We start from the raw sequence: 18121 nt of genomic DNA, 5'->3' as shown, positions 1-18121 counted from the left end.
GAAATATTTAAAAATTTCTAAAAAAACTAAACAATTTACAAATTTTGAGAGCTTTACTGTTTTAAAATTTATACAAGGTTTACCAGTTTTAAAATTTTATATAATTCAGTGGTTTGTTGAAGTCTAAATTTTAAAATTTCTTTTTTGTTTAATCTAAAGCTTCTTTTTTTAGTTTTGGATGTTTGAACTTCAACCTATTAAAATAACTTAAACATTTTTTTTAAGAAAAAGAGAGATTGCTGGATCGGCGATCTAAATGATTGGATAAATCGTTTTTTAACATTTTTTTAGTCAAAAAAATGCAGTAAAATTTGAAAAATAATAAACATTTTTTTATATATTTTTGTATGTTTTAGCTATTTTAACAATTAGAAAAAATAAATAAATTAAAAACCGTTATAAAACTTAACAGATACAATACTCTGAACAAACTTAACTAAAATAAAATAAAAAAAGGGTTTAAATTCAGTTCATTCAAGAAATTAAATAATTATAAAACTGAGAAATTAAACTTATAAAAAATTATCAAAAAAGCTAGTTTTAAGTATTTTATTTTTATTTTTGAATTTTCCTTTTAAAAAAATTGTGTAATAGAAACAATTGAACAATAACCTTTTTTTTCCTCAAAACATTTATTGGTCAAAAATTAATGATTGTAAAACATTTTGCAAAAACATTGTTCATTAAAATTTCATTTTTTATTTTTTCCAAAATCGCTCCCTTCTATCAGCTTCAGCCAGAGTTAAGGGACATAATCTTTAAAAAATATTGGCTTAGGTATTGTTTTATTTTTAATTTAAAGTTTTAAATTTATTTAAAATATTAATATTATTCTTTCTTTTTAGTTTGCATTGTTCTATTACTATTTTTTCAGAAATTGTTTTTTGATACTTCAAGGAAAAAATAAAACCAAATTAGATCAGGGTGTACGGCTTAAAACACCTTTAAACGTTTGTCGACCGTTTTGTCGATCAGTCTCAAAATATCGTTGTCGTATTTTGGTACGTTTGTTTGAGGGCTAGTTCCGCACTCAGAGCTGTCAAAGTGTTTTTTTAGGAAACTCGCGCTAGTTCCGCACGAGTTTTGCCGCCATTTGGAACTGAAACTCTAGTGTCGCACTCGATATTTTTTTCAGTTCCATGCGAGTTCCACGCATACTAACAAATGACGTTCGGTTGAACCGAAATTGGCACCGGCTCTTCAAACGAACGTACCATTTGTTTATCGTCTGTCAGTTTTACACTGTTTATTTATTTTAATCAAAACTATGCGTTATTCTGTTTATTCAGTCCGAATACATTTTACAAAAGTTTTCGCGAACCACCCTTACGTCAGCAAGCTATTTCAGTACTACCGAAAATATTCCTTATTTTTTTAAACATAAACACAAGAATTCTCAAAGAGTTTGTTTTATTTTATCACCATTAATCTATCAGAAAAAAAGTGCACTGTTTCAACTGTGTGCCATATCATCCAGAACCCGTAAACGTTTTTCACTTTGTATAACAAAAAGTTAGACTAAAAGAATGAGAATAGTAGAGGAAACGTACTATTTTTGGGAAGGCTATTACCGTGTAAGGATTAGATAATGAGATATAAGCAGATTATACCAAAAAAAAGCTAACAACAACAACACTAACAAAAAGTTTAAAAAACAGTTTGAATTTTTGCTCCAGTAATTTTCTATTTTAAGGGTTTAAAAACAAACGCATTTTCGCTTCGTTTTCAAAACAGCAAAGCGCAGACAAACAGTCAAGTATTAGGACGACATTTAACCAATTTGATCTTGATTATTCTCTTCGGAAATTCACAGTTTTAAGATAGTTAAGAAACTTCTAGTTGGTAAGATTGTTTCCTCAAAAAAATTGAACCAGAGATAAGAAATTTAAAAATCAAACAAACACCGAACCAGTTCTGTTCATTCAACCCAGCAATAATTGAAAGTGTCGGATAGCATGTAAGAATTAAAAATCGAATCGTTAAAGTATGAAATAAAGATCAAATGTATTTTACAAAAAAATAACATTGCATAATTTTTATATCAGCAAATCATCGTCAGGGTCCTCCTCGTCGAGGTCGTCTTCGGCGTCCGGATGGTACAGCACCTTGCCCCCTTCCGGAGTTGTTTTGTAGCTGAAGAAAGAAATGTCCTTTAAGTTTAAATTTCAATTTAATTTTAAAAAATCTCAAAATTCTTACAACTCAAACGGCAACGTGAGCGCATCCTTCGCCTCTTGTTCCTCCCTTTTCAAGTCGCCAATCTTGAACGTTCCCAGCGAAGCTGGATCAATGGTCGGTTCCGCCGGAGCTACCTCCTTCGCCCGCTGGTCCTTTTTAACCTCCTTCACCGAAAAGCTCCCTCCCGTCGTTTGGTACTGGTAGCTTTTGTTGCTGACCGACCCGCCGGATTTCTTCGTCAGCACCGACAGATGCCTCTGGTCCTCGAACGTCACCACCAGGCCGGCCATGTGCTCCAGATATGGCACGAGGAACGACTCTGATGGGAGGTTTTTTGCGGTAGCCCATAGGAAAAGATGTTCTACGGTTTGTTTGCAGCGGTTTACGAACTGGAACAGATCTCGAGGGGAGTGCTTCCGGGACAGGCTGGAAATGCGAGCTAGAAGGAAGGGAGCGGATTCCGAGCAGGTTTGTGCCGGGGTGAGAACCGCGTCGGGGCCTTTCTGTTCTTTGAGCCAGCTTTGGACGATTTTTGAGCAGGTGTTTTCGATGCCGACGTTGTCTGATGGAGAAAAGTGGTATTTTTCTATTTTAATTCATTTGTTTTAATCTTTTGACTAGGAAATAAACTGTCTTAAAAGTGACAATTCTCTAGATTTTTAAATTCTTAAAATCTTCCGAGATTTAAACTATGATCTTATTTATGTCTGACTGGCTTGAACAATATTTTTTTTATATATTTTTGAATACATATTATCATGTTTAAGAGGCAGTATTTGTAAATATTGCTCGGTTTGTTCTAGAGGTCGTATCGAGGTGCTCCGATTTGGATGAAACTTTCAGCGTGTGTTTGTCTATACATGAGATGAACTCATGCCAAATATGAGCCCTCTACGACAAAGGGAAGTGGGGTAAAATGGGCTTTGAAGTTTGAGGTCCAAAAAACCTAAAAAATCTTAAAATTGCTCGCATTTCCGTAAAACTTCATCAATTCCAACTCTCTTAGATGCATTCGAAAGGTCTTTTGAAGCACTTCAAAATGTGCCATAGACATCCAGGATTGGTTCAACTTTTTCTCTTAGCTTTTGCAAATTACTGTCAAAAATTGATTTTTTTAAAACCTTAATATCTTTTTGCAACAGCCTCCAACACCCATATTCCCATAGGTCAAAAGTTAGGTAATTACATGGACTATAAGCCTACGGAAATAACTTTTTGGCCAATCGCAGTTTTTCTCATAGTTTTTCGATTTTTCTAGAACAAACATTTTACAACGTTAGTTTTTGCCCTGTAGGCCGCCATAGCGGCACTTTTTGGTTTCAATTTTGTCATATTCGAAATCCTCGGACAATTTCACGTATGTTATAAGTATTGGAGTTGTAAATTTGATTTAAAATATAATTAAATAAAACATTTTTGAAAAAAGAAATAGATCTTATTTACCCTGTGATCAATACGTCAAATGCTGTATCAAGTAGGCGAAAACCTGTTTTACCCCTAATTAAACAAATTGTTAAAAAATATTTTAATTCATTCTTAATGGCAATTTTTCCAATCAAATTTACAACTCCAATACTTCTAACTTACGTGAAATTGACCGAGGATTCCGAATATGACAAAATTGAGACCAAAAAGTGCCGCTATGGCGACCTACCGGCCAAAAACTAACGTTGTAAAATGTTTGTTCTAGAAAAATCGAAAAACTATGACAAAAACTGCGATTGGCCAAAAAGTTAATACCATAGGCTTATAGTCCATGTAATTACCTATCTTCTGACCTATGGGAGTATGGGTGTTGGAGGCTGTTGCAAAAAGATATTAAGGTTTTAAAAAAATCAATTTTTGACAGTAATTTGCAAAAGCTAAGAGAAAAAGTTGAACCAATCCTGGATGTCTATGGCACATTTTGAAGTGCTTCAAAAGACCTTTCGAATGCATCTAAGAGAGTTGGAATTGATGAAGTTTTACGGAAATGCGAGCAATTTTAAGATTTTTTAGGTTTTTTGGACCTCAAACTTCAAAGCCCATTTTACCCCACTTCCCTTTGTCGTAGAGGGCTCATATTTGGCATGAGTTCATCTCATGTATAGACAAACACACGCTGAAAGTTTCATCCAAATCGGAGCACCTCGATACGACCTGTTACACATTGGTGAAAAACTCGCTCTTAATGTAATTTAAATGAGCATAATCTCTGATTTTTTGTTATTATTTGTCTATTCGTTGTTTTTTACAGTTTCATTAAATTCTGTTGGACTGGCCAGGACTTAGAATTCTAGAGTTTTTTTTAAAGGACCTATACTGCCCATGTTCGTATAAATGTCCCATATGCAAAAACAGCAAGCTGATAAAAACGCATTTGAAGTTTGTCCCCCACATAAGGCTACATGTTAAGTTTTCGCGAAAAAACTGGATTTCCTCCTGATTTCTAGAACAAAGTACTGGATGTTGTATGCTTGTTTGAAAGGGCATACGATTTTGATCCAATCTACATCAATAACTCAAATTCGATAAAATGCATATGGGACATTTACGTGATCAGGGGCAGTTTAAACATATTAAACACAATAGCTTATAGGACCATTCAAAAAAAAAAAAAAAAACTTACAAATTGAAGTTTGTCAAATTAAAAAAAAATAACTTTTGAAGACATTTATTTGTTCTTATATTCACTTGTTGAATACATTGCACTTAATCGTAATATTTCGAAAAACGAAAACGAAATAATCAAAAAAAAAAAACAATTATTATTACTAGATAAAAAAAATGTAAAATAGAAATATAGCTAATCGAGAATAGTTTTTTTTTAATATCAAAAAAATTGTAATTCAAAAATTCTTAAATTGTCACAAATTTCAAAAGTTCCAAAGATCTCAAAAGGCTCAAATTAAAAAAAAACCAAAATTATTAAAAAATTAAAAAAAAATACAGATTTCAAAAATTAAAAAAATAACCAATTTGTTATTTTAAGATTACAAATTATTAGAAATTCTGAAAATTTCAAAAAATTTTAAGAATTTGAAAATATTTTATTCGGTTCAATTTATTAAAATTTCTCATAATTCAAAAAATTCCCTGAAATTATAAAAAAAAATCAAGCGTTTTATTTTTTTTAAAGAAAAAAACATATTGTCTGTCAATCGTCAATCTTAATGTTGGATCGATAAAAAAATATTCTAAAAAATAAAGTTCCAAAATATATTGTTCCTATTATTCACAATAATTTCAAATTGAGCAATTCTCATCCAAAACCGGAAATAAGTTTTATTAATATTTTTTGACGATAACTTTTTGGGGGTCTTTCCTATGGCTAAAAAAAGCCATTTTGTGTCAATGATTCACCCGTACAAGGCTCCATACTTGTTACCTTTTCACAAAAATCAATTTTCGAAAAATCCATATTCTTCCATATTCACGGTATGGAGGAAGCAAAATATTCTTAATCGAGAACACCCCATGGAAGTGTTATAGAAGCAATTTGTGTTTCACCTTCCTGATTAAGAATATGTTTGATTCAAAATATTGTAACCTTGAAAATTGCGTTTTTCAGAAAAAATTGTTTTTCTATATAAATTACCATGGTAGGAGACGCGTGCTGGCTCAAGTAAAATTTAAGAATTTGTTAATAAGCTTTATTCTACGTCGTTTTTCTTGTTATTTTTAATTTATTTTACCTTTGATTAGCATAAACTTTCGAAAAAAGTATTTTTTAATATATTTTTTATTTAGTAGAAAGCGTCTCCATTACTATAAAACAAACTTTTTTTTTTCTGAAAAACGCAGTTTACGCCGTTAGAATATTTTGAATCGAACATATTTTTAGTCAGGGAGGTGAAACACAGATTTCTACGTATACATCTCTCATGGGTGTTCTCGATTTAAAATATTTTTCTTCTTCCATATCGTGTGTTGCATTATAAAAAGTTGTTTTTTGGAAAAATAATAAATTCCATCCTAAAAATATGTTAAACTTCAGTTTCTAATGTAAAATCATAATTGGACCTCTGGTTGCTGATACTCGGTGGGTAAAACAAAAAGAAACTTAATATAAAATTGAAGTTATTCAAGTCTCATCCAAACAGTTTTTTATAGGGTTTTATTTTATTTTCGGGTACAGAGTGGATTCTCTCATTCGTATGGAGATTCGAATGAGCGAATCCAAATTCGCTAATTGGAACGACTGACAGCTGTCAAAAGCTTGAAACCACGTGTTCGGAAGCTGTCGAACAATGGTGTTGAAACGTCAACAGTCAGTTTGACAACTGGTTGAGTGCTTTTTAATTTGAATAAGTTCGAATTAGCGAGCATTCGAAGTAACGAATCCGCTCTGTACCATTATTTCAGAAACTAATAGTCCAATTTTCAATGTTAAAAATGAAAAAATAGTAAAATTTTCAGATCTTTTCGAGAATAAGTAGTTTTAAGATTTTTGGAATCAACTGTAATATTTCAAGGGAGTTAATTGTTGAATTTTAAGAAATTACAGTAGCAAAATGTGTTTCGTTTCCCAGTTCAGTTGATTTACAAAAAAGTACATAAATGCAGAAAATTTGCTAACAAAATGAGCGCTACCCCAACCCAGACGGGAAGATCAAGTACCTAGAAAGCATAAAATTGATCACCGAAAAAGCGCTTCCCAAACACGGATATGAAGTTCAAGTACCTAGAATGCATACAATTTCAAAGGAAATGTAGCGTTTCTAAACTAACATGAACTCAAATCAATCGATTTCATTAGATCCTAAAGCTCACCCTTGATAAGAATTATTTTTTGCTGATTGAGCATATGACTACTCAACATTTTAGCTGTTTTTTCAATAGAAATTAATGAGTAAAGTATTTTTAAAAGTTGCACCACGACTGTTTTGATACGGTGTCGCGTGTAGTAAACAAATCGCTGTCATTCCGCTGCAAGCTTGCACGTGCTCGCCTTTTCACAATCATCTTGAAATCTCTCCACAAAAATAACAAGTTGTGTTCTCATTCACATTCAGTAACCGATTTTTTAGGTTTAAAAATCTTAAATAATTAAGCTAGTATGAATTTTTGAATGAATTTTGTCTTTAAATTTAATAAAATTTATTCAAAAGGCAAAAATAATTATTGTTATGTTTGAAATTTAACAGACACAGACTTTTCCCACAATCACATGCAGATTTCCTAACAAGCAGAAACCGGCAACCCTGCACCCCGCATGACACTTCTGTGACAGCTCACCCGAATTTTTTTATCAGTCAGTCCAACTTTTTCTCCTGCGGCTCAAGTGCGGACCAGCCAGCCAGACAGACCACCGGTTCTAATTTAAGCCCTCAAATCGTCCACAATGTGGCCCCTCACGGTGCTGACCACCGTGCTGCTTTCCGCGCTGGCACTGGAACCGGCCACCGGCAACGAGGTTTTCGGCTGCGGCGGTTTCATCAAAAACGCCAACTCGGATCTGGATTTCAGCCGTGTGGAAGTCGGACTGTAAGTTAATGTTAATTCAATTAAGCAGGCTGGGGCGCTAGGGGGAGAGAAAGTGGTGGAAGTTTTTTTAAATTGAATGTTGTGTCTGTTTCCGGCGCAGGTACAATCCGCAGGGCAGTTTGAAGATCAAGACGGACTGCTCGCCGTCGAACGGGTACTACTTCATTCCGCTGTACGACAAGGGAGAGTACGTGCTGAAGGTGATTCCGCCGCCGGGGTGGAGCTTTGAGCCGGAGCAGGTTCCGGTCAAGTTCGACGGGACGACGGACATTTGCAGCCAGGGGAAGGATGTGAACTTTATCTTTAAGGGTTTTGGGATTACGGGGCGGGTGGAGATTTACCAGCACCAGATCGGGGCCAAGGGCGTGCAGGTGGAGCTGCGGTCGGAGAGTAATGCGAAGATTGGCCAGACGGTCACGGACACGAATGGGGTATTTTCGTTTACGCCGATCAAGTCCGGGAGATACGTGATCCGGGTGAGACACGAAAAGTGGCACTTTGTCAAGCCGGAATATGGCGTAGAGGTGACGACGGGAAATACGGAGATTCCGGCGGGTTCGCTGATGGTGTCCGGATTTGACGTGGAGGGTAGCGTGGTTAGCGATGGCCAGCCGTTTGGAAATGTTGGCTTTTTGCTGTACGCCGAGAAGGGGAAGGCCACGATGGTGAAGTGCTCGTCGGATGATATTCCGGCGGTTGATGGAACCGATGCCAAGTTTAGCGCTGCTCCTCGGTGCTACACCGACGCGAACAAGGCCACGGGAACGTACACGTTTGCTGGAGTGTCTTCGGGCAAGTATCGAGTTGTTCCGCTGTTTGCCGCCAACAAGGCCATCAAGTTCCACATTCGGCCGGAAGCGCAGGAAGTTACGGTTGACCGGGACGGAGTTCGCTTGGCACCGTTTGAGGTGACCGGATTCAGCGTTGGCGGAAAGGTGCTGCTAACGGCCGGAGGTTCAGGAGTGGCCAACGCCAAGGTCAAGCTGAATGGGAAGGATGTTGCCAAGACCAACTCCAACGGAGAGTACCTTCTGGAGAACATCCAAGCTGGAACGTACACGGTTCAGGTGACGGCCGACGAGCTGCAGTTCAAAGACCACATTGTCAAGATCTCGCTGAATAATCCGTCCCTGCCGGACGTCGTTGTTGCCGGGTTCAAAGTGTGCGGCCAAGTCATCTCCAAGCACTCGCACCGCGTTGCCATCACCCGTAAGGGATCAACCTTCCACACCGAAGTGACCACCAAGGAAAATGCCGCCGGCGAATGGTGCACCTTCCTCGAAACTGGCCACTACACGGTCGAAGTTCGAACCAGCCAGGAAGACGCCGCCGCCGGAATCCAGTTCTTCCCACTCGTTCAATCGATCCACGTTGACCGATCCCCGCTCGGCGGAATCGTCTTCTCCCAACTGCGCGCAACCGTTTCCGGTGAAATCCGCTGCCTCTCAAACGACGACGCGAGCTGTCTCCAAGATCTCACCGTCACGATGATCGCCCTCGACACGAACGGTAACCTCGTTGGACAACCCACCAAGGCAGAACTCGCCGACGGCAAGTACTCGTTCGCAAATGTCCTCCCCGGAAGCTACGAAGTCAGCGTGCCAAAGTCCCGCCTTTGCTGGCAATCCAACACCGTCAAAATCAACGTCAAATCAGCCCAGGAAACGGTCCCAGCCTTCATCCAGAGCGGCTACATCGTCTCAATCGTGTCCAGCCACAGCACCAAAATGACCTACAAACTCCAAGAAGGCGCCGAAAACCCCAAATCCGAAGATCTCACCCTCAACTCCGGCATGAACACGTTCTGCGTCAAACAAGCCGGAAAGTACGCCATCACCCTGACCGGATGCCACCGCTACGCCGACTCCACACCCAAGTTCTTCACCACCGACGACGCCACCCCGCTCAGCATCGTCGCCTCCAAGCATCGCACCACGGTAAAAATCCTCGCCGAGGAAAAGTCCACCTACAAAACGCTCGTCACTTCCGTCGGCGAAGCCGACGCCGTCCAAACGATCGAATTCCAACCAACGAACGAACGCCACGACGGCACCAAACACGTCTACCAGCACGACTTCTTCCTCACGCAGGACGAAAAGATCGCGATCGCGCCCCAGTCCGAAATCATGCTGTTCGCCCCGACAACCCTCGAGGTCATCGGCGGGTCCGACTGCAGCGAAGTGGCCACGAAAATTGTCGCCACCAAGGGACTCCTCATCGACGGCAAAACGAGTCCACCGATCGGCGAAGCGAAAATAACGCTGCTCTTCCCGAAGAACCCCGAGCTGGCCTCGCTGGTGGCGCAAACGAACGAGCGCGGTGAGTTCCGGTTCGGGCCGATCGATGCGGGTTTGGCGGTGGAGCTGGTTGCCGAGAAGGAATCGTACGTGTTTTCCGCGTGGGATAAAGCGAGTGGGAGCTTTAAGGGCCACAAGCTGTGCGAGATTATTGTGACGGTGAAGGATGACGCCGGGAATCGGCTGCCGGGAGTGCTGTTGTCGCTGAGCGGAGCGGAGAGCTACCGGAAGAATCTGGTGACGGGTGAGTTTGCAAGTTTTCATAGAAATTCTAAAATAATAAATTCAAGAAATCTAGGATTATAAAATATTTAATAGTTGAGCAGTTCTCTAGGATTTCGGTCATTCGATTTTTTTTGTATTTTTTAATCCGACTGAAACTTTTTTGGTGCCTTCGGTATGCCCAAAGAAGCCATTTTGCATCATTAGTTTGTCCATATAATTTTCCATACAAATTCGGCAGCTGTCCATACAAAAATGATGTATGAAAATTCAAAAATCTGTATCTTTTGAAGGAATTTTTGATCGATTTGGTGTCTTCGGCAAAGTTGTAGGTATGGATACGGACTACACTGGAAAAAATAATACACGGTAAAAATTTGGTGATTTTTTATTTAACTTTATCACTAAAACTTGATTTACAAAAAACACTATTTTTTTTTTTTTTTTTGATATGTTTTAGAAGGCATAAAATGCCAACTTTTCAGAAATTTCAGGTTGTGCAAAATCACTGACCGAGTTATGAATTTTAATCAATACTGATTTTTCAAAAATCGAAATTTTGGTCGTAAAATTTTTCAACTTCATTTTTCGATGTAAAATCAAATTTGCAATCAAAAAGTACTTTACTGAAATTTTGATAAAGTGCACCGTTTTCAAGTTATAGCCATATTTAAGTGACTTTTTGAAAATAGTCGCAGTTTTCATTTTTAAATTAGTGCACATGTTTGCCCAGTTTTGAAAAATATTTTTGAAAAGCTGAGAAAATTCTCTATATTTTGCTTATTTGGACTTTGTTGATACGACCTTTAGTTGCTGAGATATTGCAATGCAAAGGTTTAAAAACAGGAAAATTGATGTTTTCTAAGTGTCACCCAAACAACCCACCATTTTCTATCGTCAATATCTCAGCAACTAATGGTCCGATTTTCAATGTTAATATATGAAACATTTGTGAAATTTTCCGATCTCTTCGAAAAAATATTTTGGAATTTTCAAATCAAGACTAACATTTCACAAAGGCCAAACATTCAATATTACGCCCTTTTAAAATGTTTGTCTTGATTTGAAAATTCCAAAAATATTTTTTTCGAAAAGATCGGAAAATTTCACAATTGTTTCATATATTAACATTGAAAATCGGACCATTAGTTGCTGAGATATTGACGATAGAAAATGGTGGGTTGTTTGGGTGAAACTTAGAAAACAAGGTCGTATCAACATAGTCCGAATAAGCAAAATATAGAGAATTTTCTCAGCTTTTCAAAAATATTTTTTTCAAAACTGGGCAAACATGTGCACTAATTTAAAAAAATGAAAAACTGCGACTATTTTCAAAAAAGTCACTTAAATATGGCTATAACTTGAAAACGGTGCACTTTATCAAAATTTTAGTAAAGTACTTTTGATTGCAAATTTGATTTTACATCGAAAATGAAGTTGAAAAATTTTACGACCAAAATTTCGATTTTTGAAAAATCAGTATTGATTAAAAATTCATAACTCGGTCAGTGATTTTTGCACAACCTGGAAATTTCTGAAAAGTTGGCATTTTATGTCTTCTAAAACATATCAAAAATAAAAAAATTAAAAATAGTGTTTTTTGTAAATCAAGTTTTAGTGATAAAAAGTTAAATAAAAAAATCACCAAATTTTTTTTACCGTGTATTATTTTTCCAGTGTAGTCCGTATCCATACCTACAACTTTGCCGAAGACACCAAATCGATCAAAAAAATCCTTCAAAAGATACAGATTTTTGAATTTTCATACATCATTTTTGTATGGACAGCTGCCGAATTTGTATGGAAAATTATATGGACAAACTAATGATGCAAAATGGCTTCTTTGGGCATACCGAAGGCACCAAAAAAGTTTCAGCCGGATTAAAAAATACAAAAATTAAAATTGAAGAAAAAAGACCGATTTCGTAGAGAATTGCTCAGTTGTAAAAGTTGCTAAAGTTCCAAGAAAAGCAAACCTATTAAAGTATAAATGACAAAAATTACAAAAATTACAAAAATTACAAAAATTACAAAAATTACAAAAATTACAAAAATTACAAAAATTACAAAAATTACAAAAATTACAAAAATTACAAAAATTACAAAAATTACAAAAATTACAAAAATTACAAAAATTACAAAAACTACAAAAATTACAAAAATTATAAAAATTATAAAAATTACAAAAATTACAAAAATTACAAAAATTACAAAAATTACAAAAATTACAAAAATTACAAAAATTACAAAAATTACAAAAATTACAAAAATTACAAAAATTACAAAATTACAAAATTACAAAATTACAAAAATTACAAAAATTACAAAATTACAAAATTACAAAAATTACAAAATTACAAAATTACAAAATTACAAAAATTACAAAAATTACAAAATTACAAAATTACAAAAATTACAAAAATTACAAAATTACAAAATTACAAAATTACAAAAATTACAAACATTACAAAAATTACAAAATTACAAAATTACAAAATTTACAAAATTTACAAAATTTACAAAATTTACAAAATTTACAAAATTTACAAAATTTACAAAATTTACAAAATTTACAAAATTTACAAAATTTACAAAATTTACAAAATTTACAAAATTTACAAAATTTACAAAATTTACAAAATTTACAAAATTTACAAAATTTACAAAATTTACAAAATTTACAAAATTTACAAAATTTACAAAATTTACAAAATTTACAAAATTTACAAAATTTACAAAATTTACAAAATTTACAAAATTTACAAAATTTACAAAATTTACAAAATTTACAAAATTTACAAAATTTACAAAATTTACAAAAATTACAAAATTTACTAAATTTACAAATCTTGCAAAAATTACAAAAATTACAAAAATTACAAAAATTACAAAAATTACAAAAATTACAAAAATTACAAAAATTACAAAAATCTCAAATATGCGCAAAATAGAAAAAAAATACAAAAATTGCAAAAATTACAAAAATTACAAAAATTACAAAAATTACAAAAATTACAAAAATTACAAAAATTACAAAAATTACAAAAATTACAAAAATTACAAAAATTACAAAAATTACAAAAATTACAAAAGTTACAAAAATCTCAAATATGCGCAAAATAGAAAAAAAATACAAAAATTGCAAAAATTACAAAAATTGCAATAATTGCAAAAATTATAAAAATTACATAAACAGCAAAAATTACAAAAATTACATAAACTACAAATAAAACAAAAATTACAAATAAATAAAAAAAGATAATAACAGAAATTACCGAAATTACCATATTATCAAAAGTACCAAAACTATAAAAATTGCTAAATGTCCAAAATTGCATAAAAATAAAATATTTAGAATTTAAAAACATATTAAATATAAAAAAAAATATAAAAAATTAAAAAAATCTTAAATATCAGATTTTTTAAAGAAAAAAAAATTTTAGAAAAAAATAGCAGAAAATAAAAAATAACTACAGTAATATATGTTCTATTGAAATAAAATGTATTATACTTGGTATTATACAAGAAAATCCATTTTTTTCATTAATTTTAATCAAAAAAAATTAAAAAAGACATTTTTTTTTTTATCTAAAAACTATATATTGAAAATTCCAATAACTTTTAAGGTTTGAAATTTCCAAAAAAAAATCTTATAAATATAAAAAAATAATAAAATCATTAAATTCAAAATAAAAAAAATATATATATTTTACAAATTGAAAAAAAAATCAAACAACTTTTAAAATCAAAAGTATTTTTTTCAAATCAATAATTCCGGAAATTTCAAATCTGTTTTAATTAAAGAAATCTGATGAGCTTTAAAATTCAAAATTTACAAAATTTACAAAATTTACAAAATTTACAAAATTGACAAAATTTACAAAATTGACAAAATTTACAAAAATTACAAAATTTACTAAATTTACAAATCTTGCAAAAATTACAAAAATTACAAAAATTACAAAAATTACAAAAATTACAAAAATTACAAAAATTACAAAAATTACAAAAATTACAAAAACTACAAAAATTACAAAAATTACAAAAATTATAAAAATTACAAAAATTACAAAAATTACAAAAATTACAAAAATTACAAAAATCTCAAATATGCGCAAAATAGAAAAAAAATACAAAAATTGCAAAAATTGCAAAAATTACAAAAATTACAAAAATTACAAAAATTACAAAAATTACAAAAATTACAAAAATTACAAAAATTACAAAAATTACAAAAATTACAAAAATTACAAAAATTACAAAAATTACAAAAATTACAAAAATTACAAAAATTACAAAAGTTACAAAAATCTCAAATATGCGCAAAATAGAAAAAAAATACAAAAATTGCAAAAATTACAAAAATTGCAATAATTGCAAAAATTATAAAAATTACATAAACAGCAAAAATTACAAAAATTACATAAACTACAAATAAAACAAAAATTACAAATAAATAAAAAAAGATAATAACAGAAATTACCGAAATTACCATATTATCAAAAGTACCAAAACTATAAAAATTGCTAAATGTCCAAAATTGCATAAAAATAAAATATTTAGAATTTAAAAACATATAAAATATAAAAAAAAATATAAAAAATTAAAAAAATCTTAAATATCAGATTTTTTAAAGAAAAAAAATCTTAGAAAAAAATAGCAGAAAATAAAAAATAACTACAGTAATATATGTTCTATTGAAATAAAATGTATTATACTTGGTATTATACAAGAAAATCCATTTTTTTCATTAATTTTAATCAAAAAAAATTAAAAAAAGACATTTTTTTTATCTAAAAACTAGGGGAACCATACCCTTTCTCAGCCTATTTCTATTATCGGCCTATCAGCACTTTGATCATTAATTACAGCTTTCATGAAGTGTTTTTGGCTGTTCCAAAGTAATAAATAGCTCAAATAAAAGTGAGCAAGCAACTCTCCATTGTTAATACATCTGAAAATGTTGATTTAATAGCGGAAAACAGCAAAAGTGATTATAATTGGTCGAACGGCTTAGAGTGATTAAAATAGGTATATTTCCCCTATATATTGAAAATTCCAATAACTTTTAAGGTTTGAAATTTCCAAAAAAAAATCTTATAAATATAAAAAAAATTATAAAATCAATAAATTCAAAATAAAAAAAAAAATATATATATATATTTTACAAATTGAAAAAAAAATCAAACAACTTTTAAAATCAAAAGTATTTTTTTCAAATCAATAATTCCGGAAATTTCAAATCTGTTTTAATTAAAGAAATCTGATGAGCTTTAAAATTTAAAATTTCCAAAAATTTCAATTCTCTTAAAACTCTACAAATGCCTAAAAATCCAAAAATGATTAAATTTAAAATAAGTTGAATATTACCTAAATAACATTAATTTCAAAAATACTTAAAAATCTAACAGTGAAAAATTCAAATACAACTTATAATTCCAAAAACTCCAGAAATTTCAAAAACAGCAAAAAAAAATTCTCATAATTTTTGAATATATTAAATTTTAGAAATAAAACAGAATTCAAAAAATAAATACTTTTAAAGTTTTAAATTTCTTAAATTTCTTCAAAAATATCCAAAATTGTAAAATTGCTACCATTTTTTTGAAATTCCATGTTAAATGTTTCAATTTTACGAATTCTAAAAAAATTGAAAACTTACAACTCTTAAACTTAAAAAAAAGAAAATTAAAAAATCTTCAAATTCTCATTTAAAAGATTATTCAAATTTTTAAAATTATAAAAAAAACCAATGGCATTTAAAGTTTTTAAACTTGCCACAAATTCTGAAAATTTCTAAACAAAAAAAATAATTCTAAAAAAAATTAAATGTTGCTTTTACAATTCCAAGCAATAAAAAAAACCAAAAATTTAAAAACATTCTCTTCCCATACAAAATTTAAAATATCCAATAATCTTATTTCTGCAAATTGTCTGCAACTATTATTGCTTATGTCATTACTTAGCAACTAATAATTTAATTTTCAATGTTAAAAAATGAAATATGACCCAATCTCACACCCCAGCCCCAATGTCACCCCCGAAGACGGTACTATTAATTGTGAAATTAGATTTTACATTGAAATTTAAATAAAATAATATTTTGTTTATCTATCCATAAAAAAATAGAACAAATTTGCCAAAAAAATCTCTGAACAATCCTCATCCTATATCTTTTACCTACAACTTTGCCGAATACACAAAAAAATAGAAAATTCAGTCGATTTCGAATATTTGCAATCCATTTTTGAAAGGACAGCTGCAAAAAATGTATGGAGTCTTTTATGGATAAACCAATGATACAAAGTATATATGTAGCTTCTTTGGTCATAGGCCAGGCCCCAAAAAAGTTTGAGCCAAACCAAAAAATACTAAAAATAAAAAAGGTCGAAATCGGCCGATTTCGTAGAAAATAGCTCAATACTTATAACTATTTACTTCCTCAGGTGACGACGGAACCATCAAGTTCCACTCGCTGTCCCCGTCCGAGTACTATCTGCGCGCCATGATGAAGGAGTACGAGTTCCGACCCAACTCCAAGCTGATCGAAGTCCGCGAGGGTGCTACCGTGATGGAGGAACTCCGCGGTACGCGAACCGCTTTCTCGATCTTTGGCGCGATCACCTCGCTCAATGGAGAGCCCTTCTCGGGAGTTACGGTCGAGGCGGTCACGGACGATCGCTGCGGTGGCCATTTGGAGGAGAGCACAAGTGAGTTCAATGGGGCGTATAGGATTAGGGGCTTGCAGCCGGGTTGCCAGTACAGTGTTCGGGTGAGGACCGACGGACCTTCGTCGAACGTGGACCGTTCGATTCCGAAGGAGAAGGTGGTTAAGGTTGAGAGTGGGGACATTCGGGACGTTAACATGATTGCGATCTCGCCGTTGGCGTTCGTTGACGTGACGGTGCGGGTGCTGGCCTCGGAGAACGATTACTACAAGACGTTGAAGATCTTCCTGTACAAGCGGGGCAGCGATTCGCCCGTTCACTCGCAACGGATCGAGTCTCCGCTGAACCCGAAGAGCAAGATCAACCCCGGGATCATGGTCTTCTTCCCAAGGATTCCGTTCGACCAAAAGTCCTACTACATCGAGCTGACCTCGACGCTGTCGGACAAGAACTACAAGTACAACCTGCCGACGATCGAGTTCACGGCCAACGCGAGCAGCTACTTCACCGAGGTGCACTTCCGGCCGGAACTGCGCACCGCCGAGGGCGATCTCAACCAAAACTCCCTCTCAGCTATCGTGCTCATCTTCATTGTCGGCTTCATCTTCTTCAAGCAGGACCTGGCGCTGGAACTGCTCGGCGCGGTGTGGAACAAGGTCAGCGCCGGCGTGGGCGAGATTGTGTCCAAGTCGAAGCCTAAAGAGCAAAAGTACGAACCGGTCGAGATTGACGAGCGGGAAATTGATAAGCTCGCGTCGAGCATCAACGCAATCAAGAAGAAGAAGGTGAAGAAAGCTAATTAGGACAGGGGATCATCGCGGTAGTAGTCATCAATAGAGTTTAGAAGCGAAAGGGAGGTTTCGGGTTAAGCAGAATCTTACGTACTCAAAGAACGCGGTGTGTGCGTGCATGTGTGTGACTCATAGGTTGAATTAAAACGAAAAGGTAATTTTCTGCCGAAAAAAATCTTATTTTTTTTATTCAAACGAAAGAAAATCGAACAAGCCATTGTGCGTTGCAGTTTGGTTGTAGACAGCTTCCTTGTAGTCGGGCAGCTTCACCTCAACTACGTTTGGGAACAGCTTGAACCACAGCAGGTAAGATCCGACGATGGCCATCCCAATGATTGCCATTTTGATCTGAATCAGCTGCACCGTGGACAGCGTTCTCACGATTGATTGCACTAAAAAAAGAAAGACAGCATAAAAATTGTTACTCGTTGGCAATACGGAATTCAAACTCAACCCATTCTCTTGTAGCTTTCAACACTCGCTGGTTTCGTTAGCGAAG

The 18121-nt window shown here is 33.6% G+C and overlaps 2 protein-coding genes across 2 annotated transcripts; one reads left to right on the top strand and one right to left on the bottom strand.

Moving 5' to 3' along the window:
- Nucleotides 1–1979: 1979 nt before the first annotated feature.
- LOC6054042 (elongator complex protein 5) lies at nucleotides 1980–7055 on the bottom strand. The gene is made up of 3 exons (XM_038260264.1): nucleotides 6931–7055; nucleotides 2200–2740; nucleotides 1980–2133 (listed from the first exon to the last, which is right to left on the bottom strand). The coding sequence occupies exons 1-3, from the start codon at nucleotides 6977–6979 to the stop codon at nucleotides 2037–2039; spliced, it is 687 nt and encodes a 228-aa protein (XP_038116192.1). The 5' UTR covers nucleotides 6980–7055; the 3' UTR covers nucleotides 1980–2036.
- A 338-nt stretch (nucleotides 7056–7393) lies between these two features.
- LOC6054043 (nodal modulator 3) lies at nucleotides 7394–17797 on the top strand. Its single transcript, XM_038260263.1, has 3 exons — nucleotides 7394–7644; nucleotides 7745–10185; nucleotides 16610–17797. Exons 1-3 carry the CDS (start codon nucleotides 7502–7504, stop codon nucleotides 17632–17634), a joined length of 3609 nt encoding a protein of 1202 aa, XP_038116191.1. The 5' UTR covers nucleotides 7394–7501; the 3' UTR covers nucleotides 17635–17797.
- Nucleotides 17798–18121: the final 324 nt, after the last annotated feature.

Source organism: Culex quinquefasciatus, chromosome 3 (genome assembly GCF_015732765.1).
Source record: "Culex quinquefasciatus strain JHB chromosome 3, VPISU_Cqui_1.0_pri_paternal, whole genome shotgun sequence".
Lineage (NCBI taxonomy): Eukaryota > Metazoa > Arthropoda > Insecta > Diptera > Culicidae > Culex > Culex quinquefasciatus.
This window is presented reverse-complemented; position numbering and strand designations above follow the sequence as displayed.

Excerpts from the sequence above, each read along its gene's own strand:
- LOC6054043 (XM_038260263.1), top strand. The coding sequence starts at position 7,502 with ATGTGGCCCCTCACGGTGCTGACCACCGTGCTGCTTTCCGCGCTGGCA. Across the intron at positions 7,645-7,744 it reads AGCCGTGTGGAAGTCGGACT|GTACAATCCGCAGGGCAGTT; the intron begins GTAAGTTAATGT and ends TTTCCGGCGCAG. Across the intron at positions 10,186-16,609 it reads CCGGAAGAATCTGGTGACGG|GTGACGACGGAACCATCAAG; the intron begins GTGAGTTTGCAA and ends TTACTTCCTCAG.
- LOC6054042 (XM_038260264.1), bottom strand. The coding sequence starts at position 6,979 with ATGTTGAGTAGTCATATGCTCAATCAGCAAAAAATAATTCTTATCAAG. Across the intron at positions 2,741-6,930 it reads AAAAATAATTCTTATCAAGG|ACAACGTCGGCATCGAAAAC; the intron begins GTGAGCTTTAGG and ends TTTCTCCATCAG. Across the intron at positions 2,134-2,199 it reads CTCACGTTGCCGTTTGAGTT|CTACAAAACAACTCCGGAAG; the intron begins GTAAGAATTTTG and ends TTCTTTCTTCAG.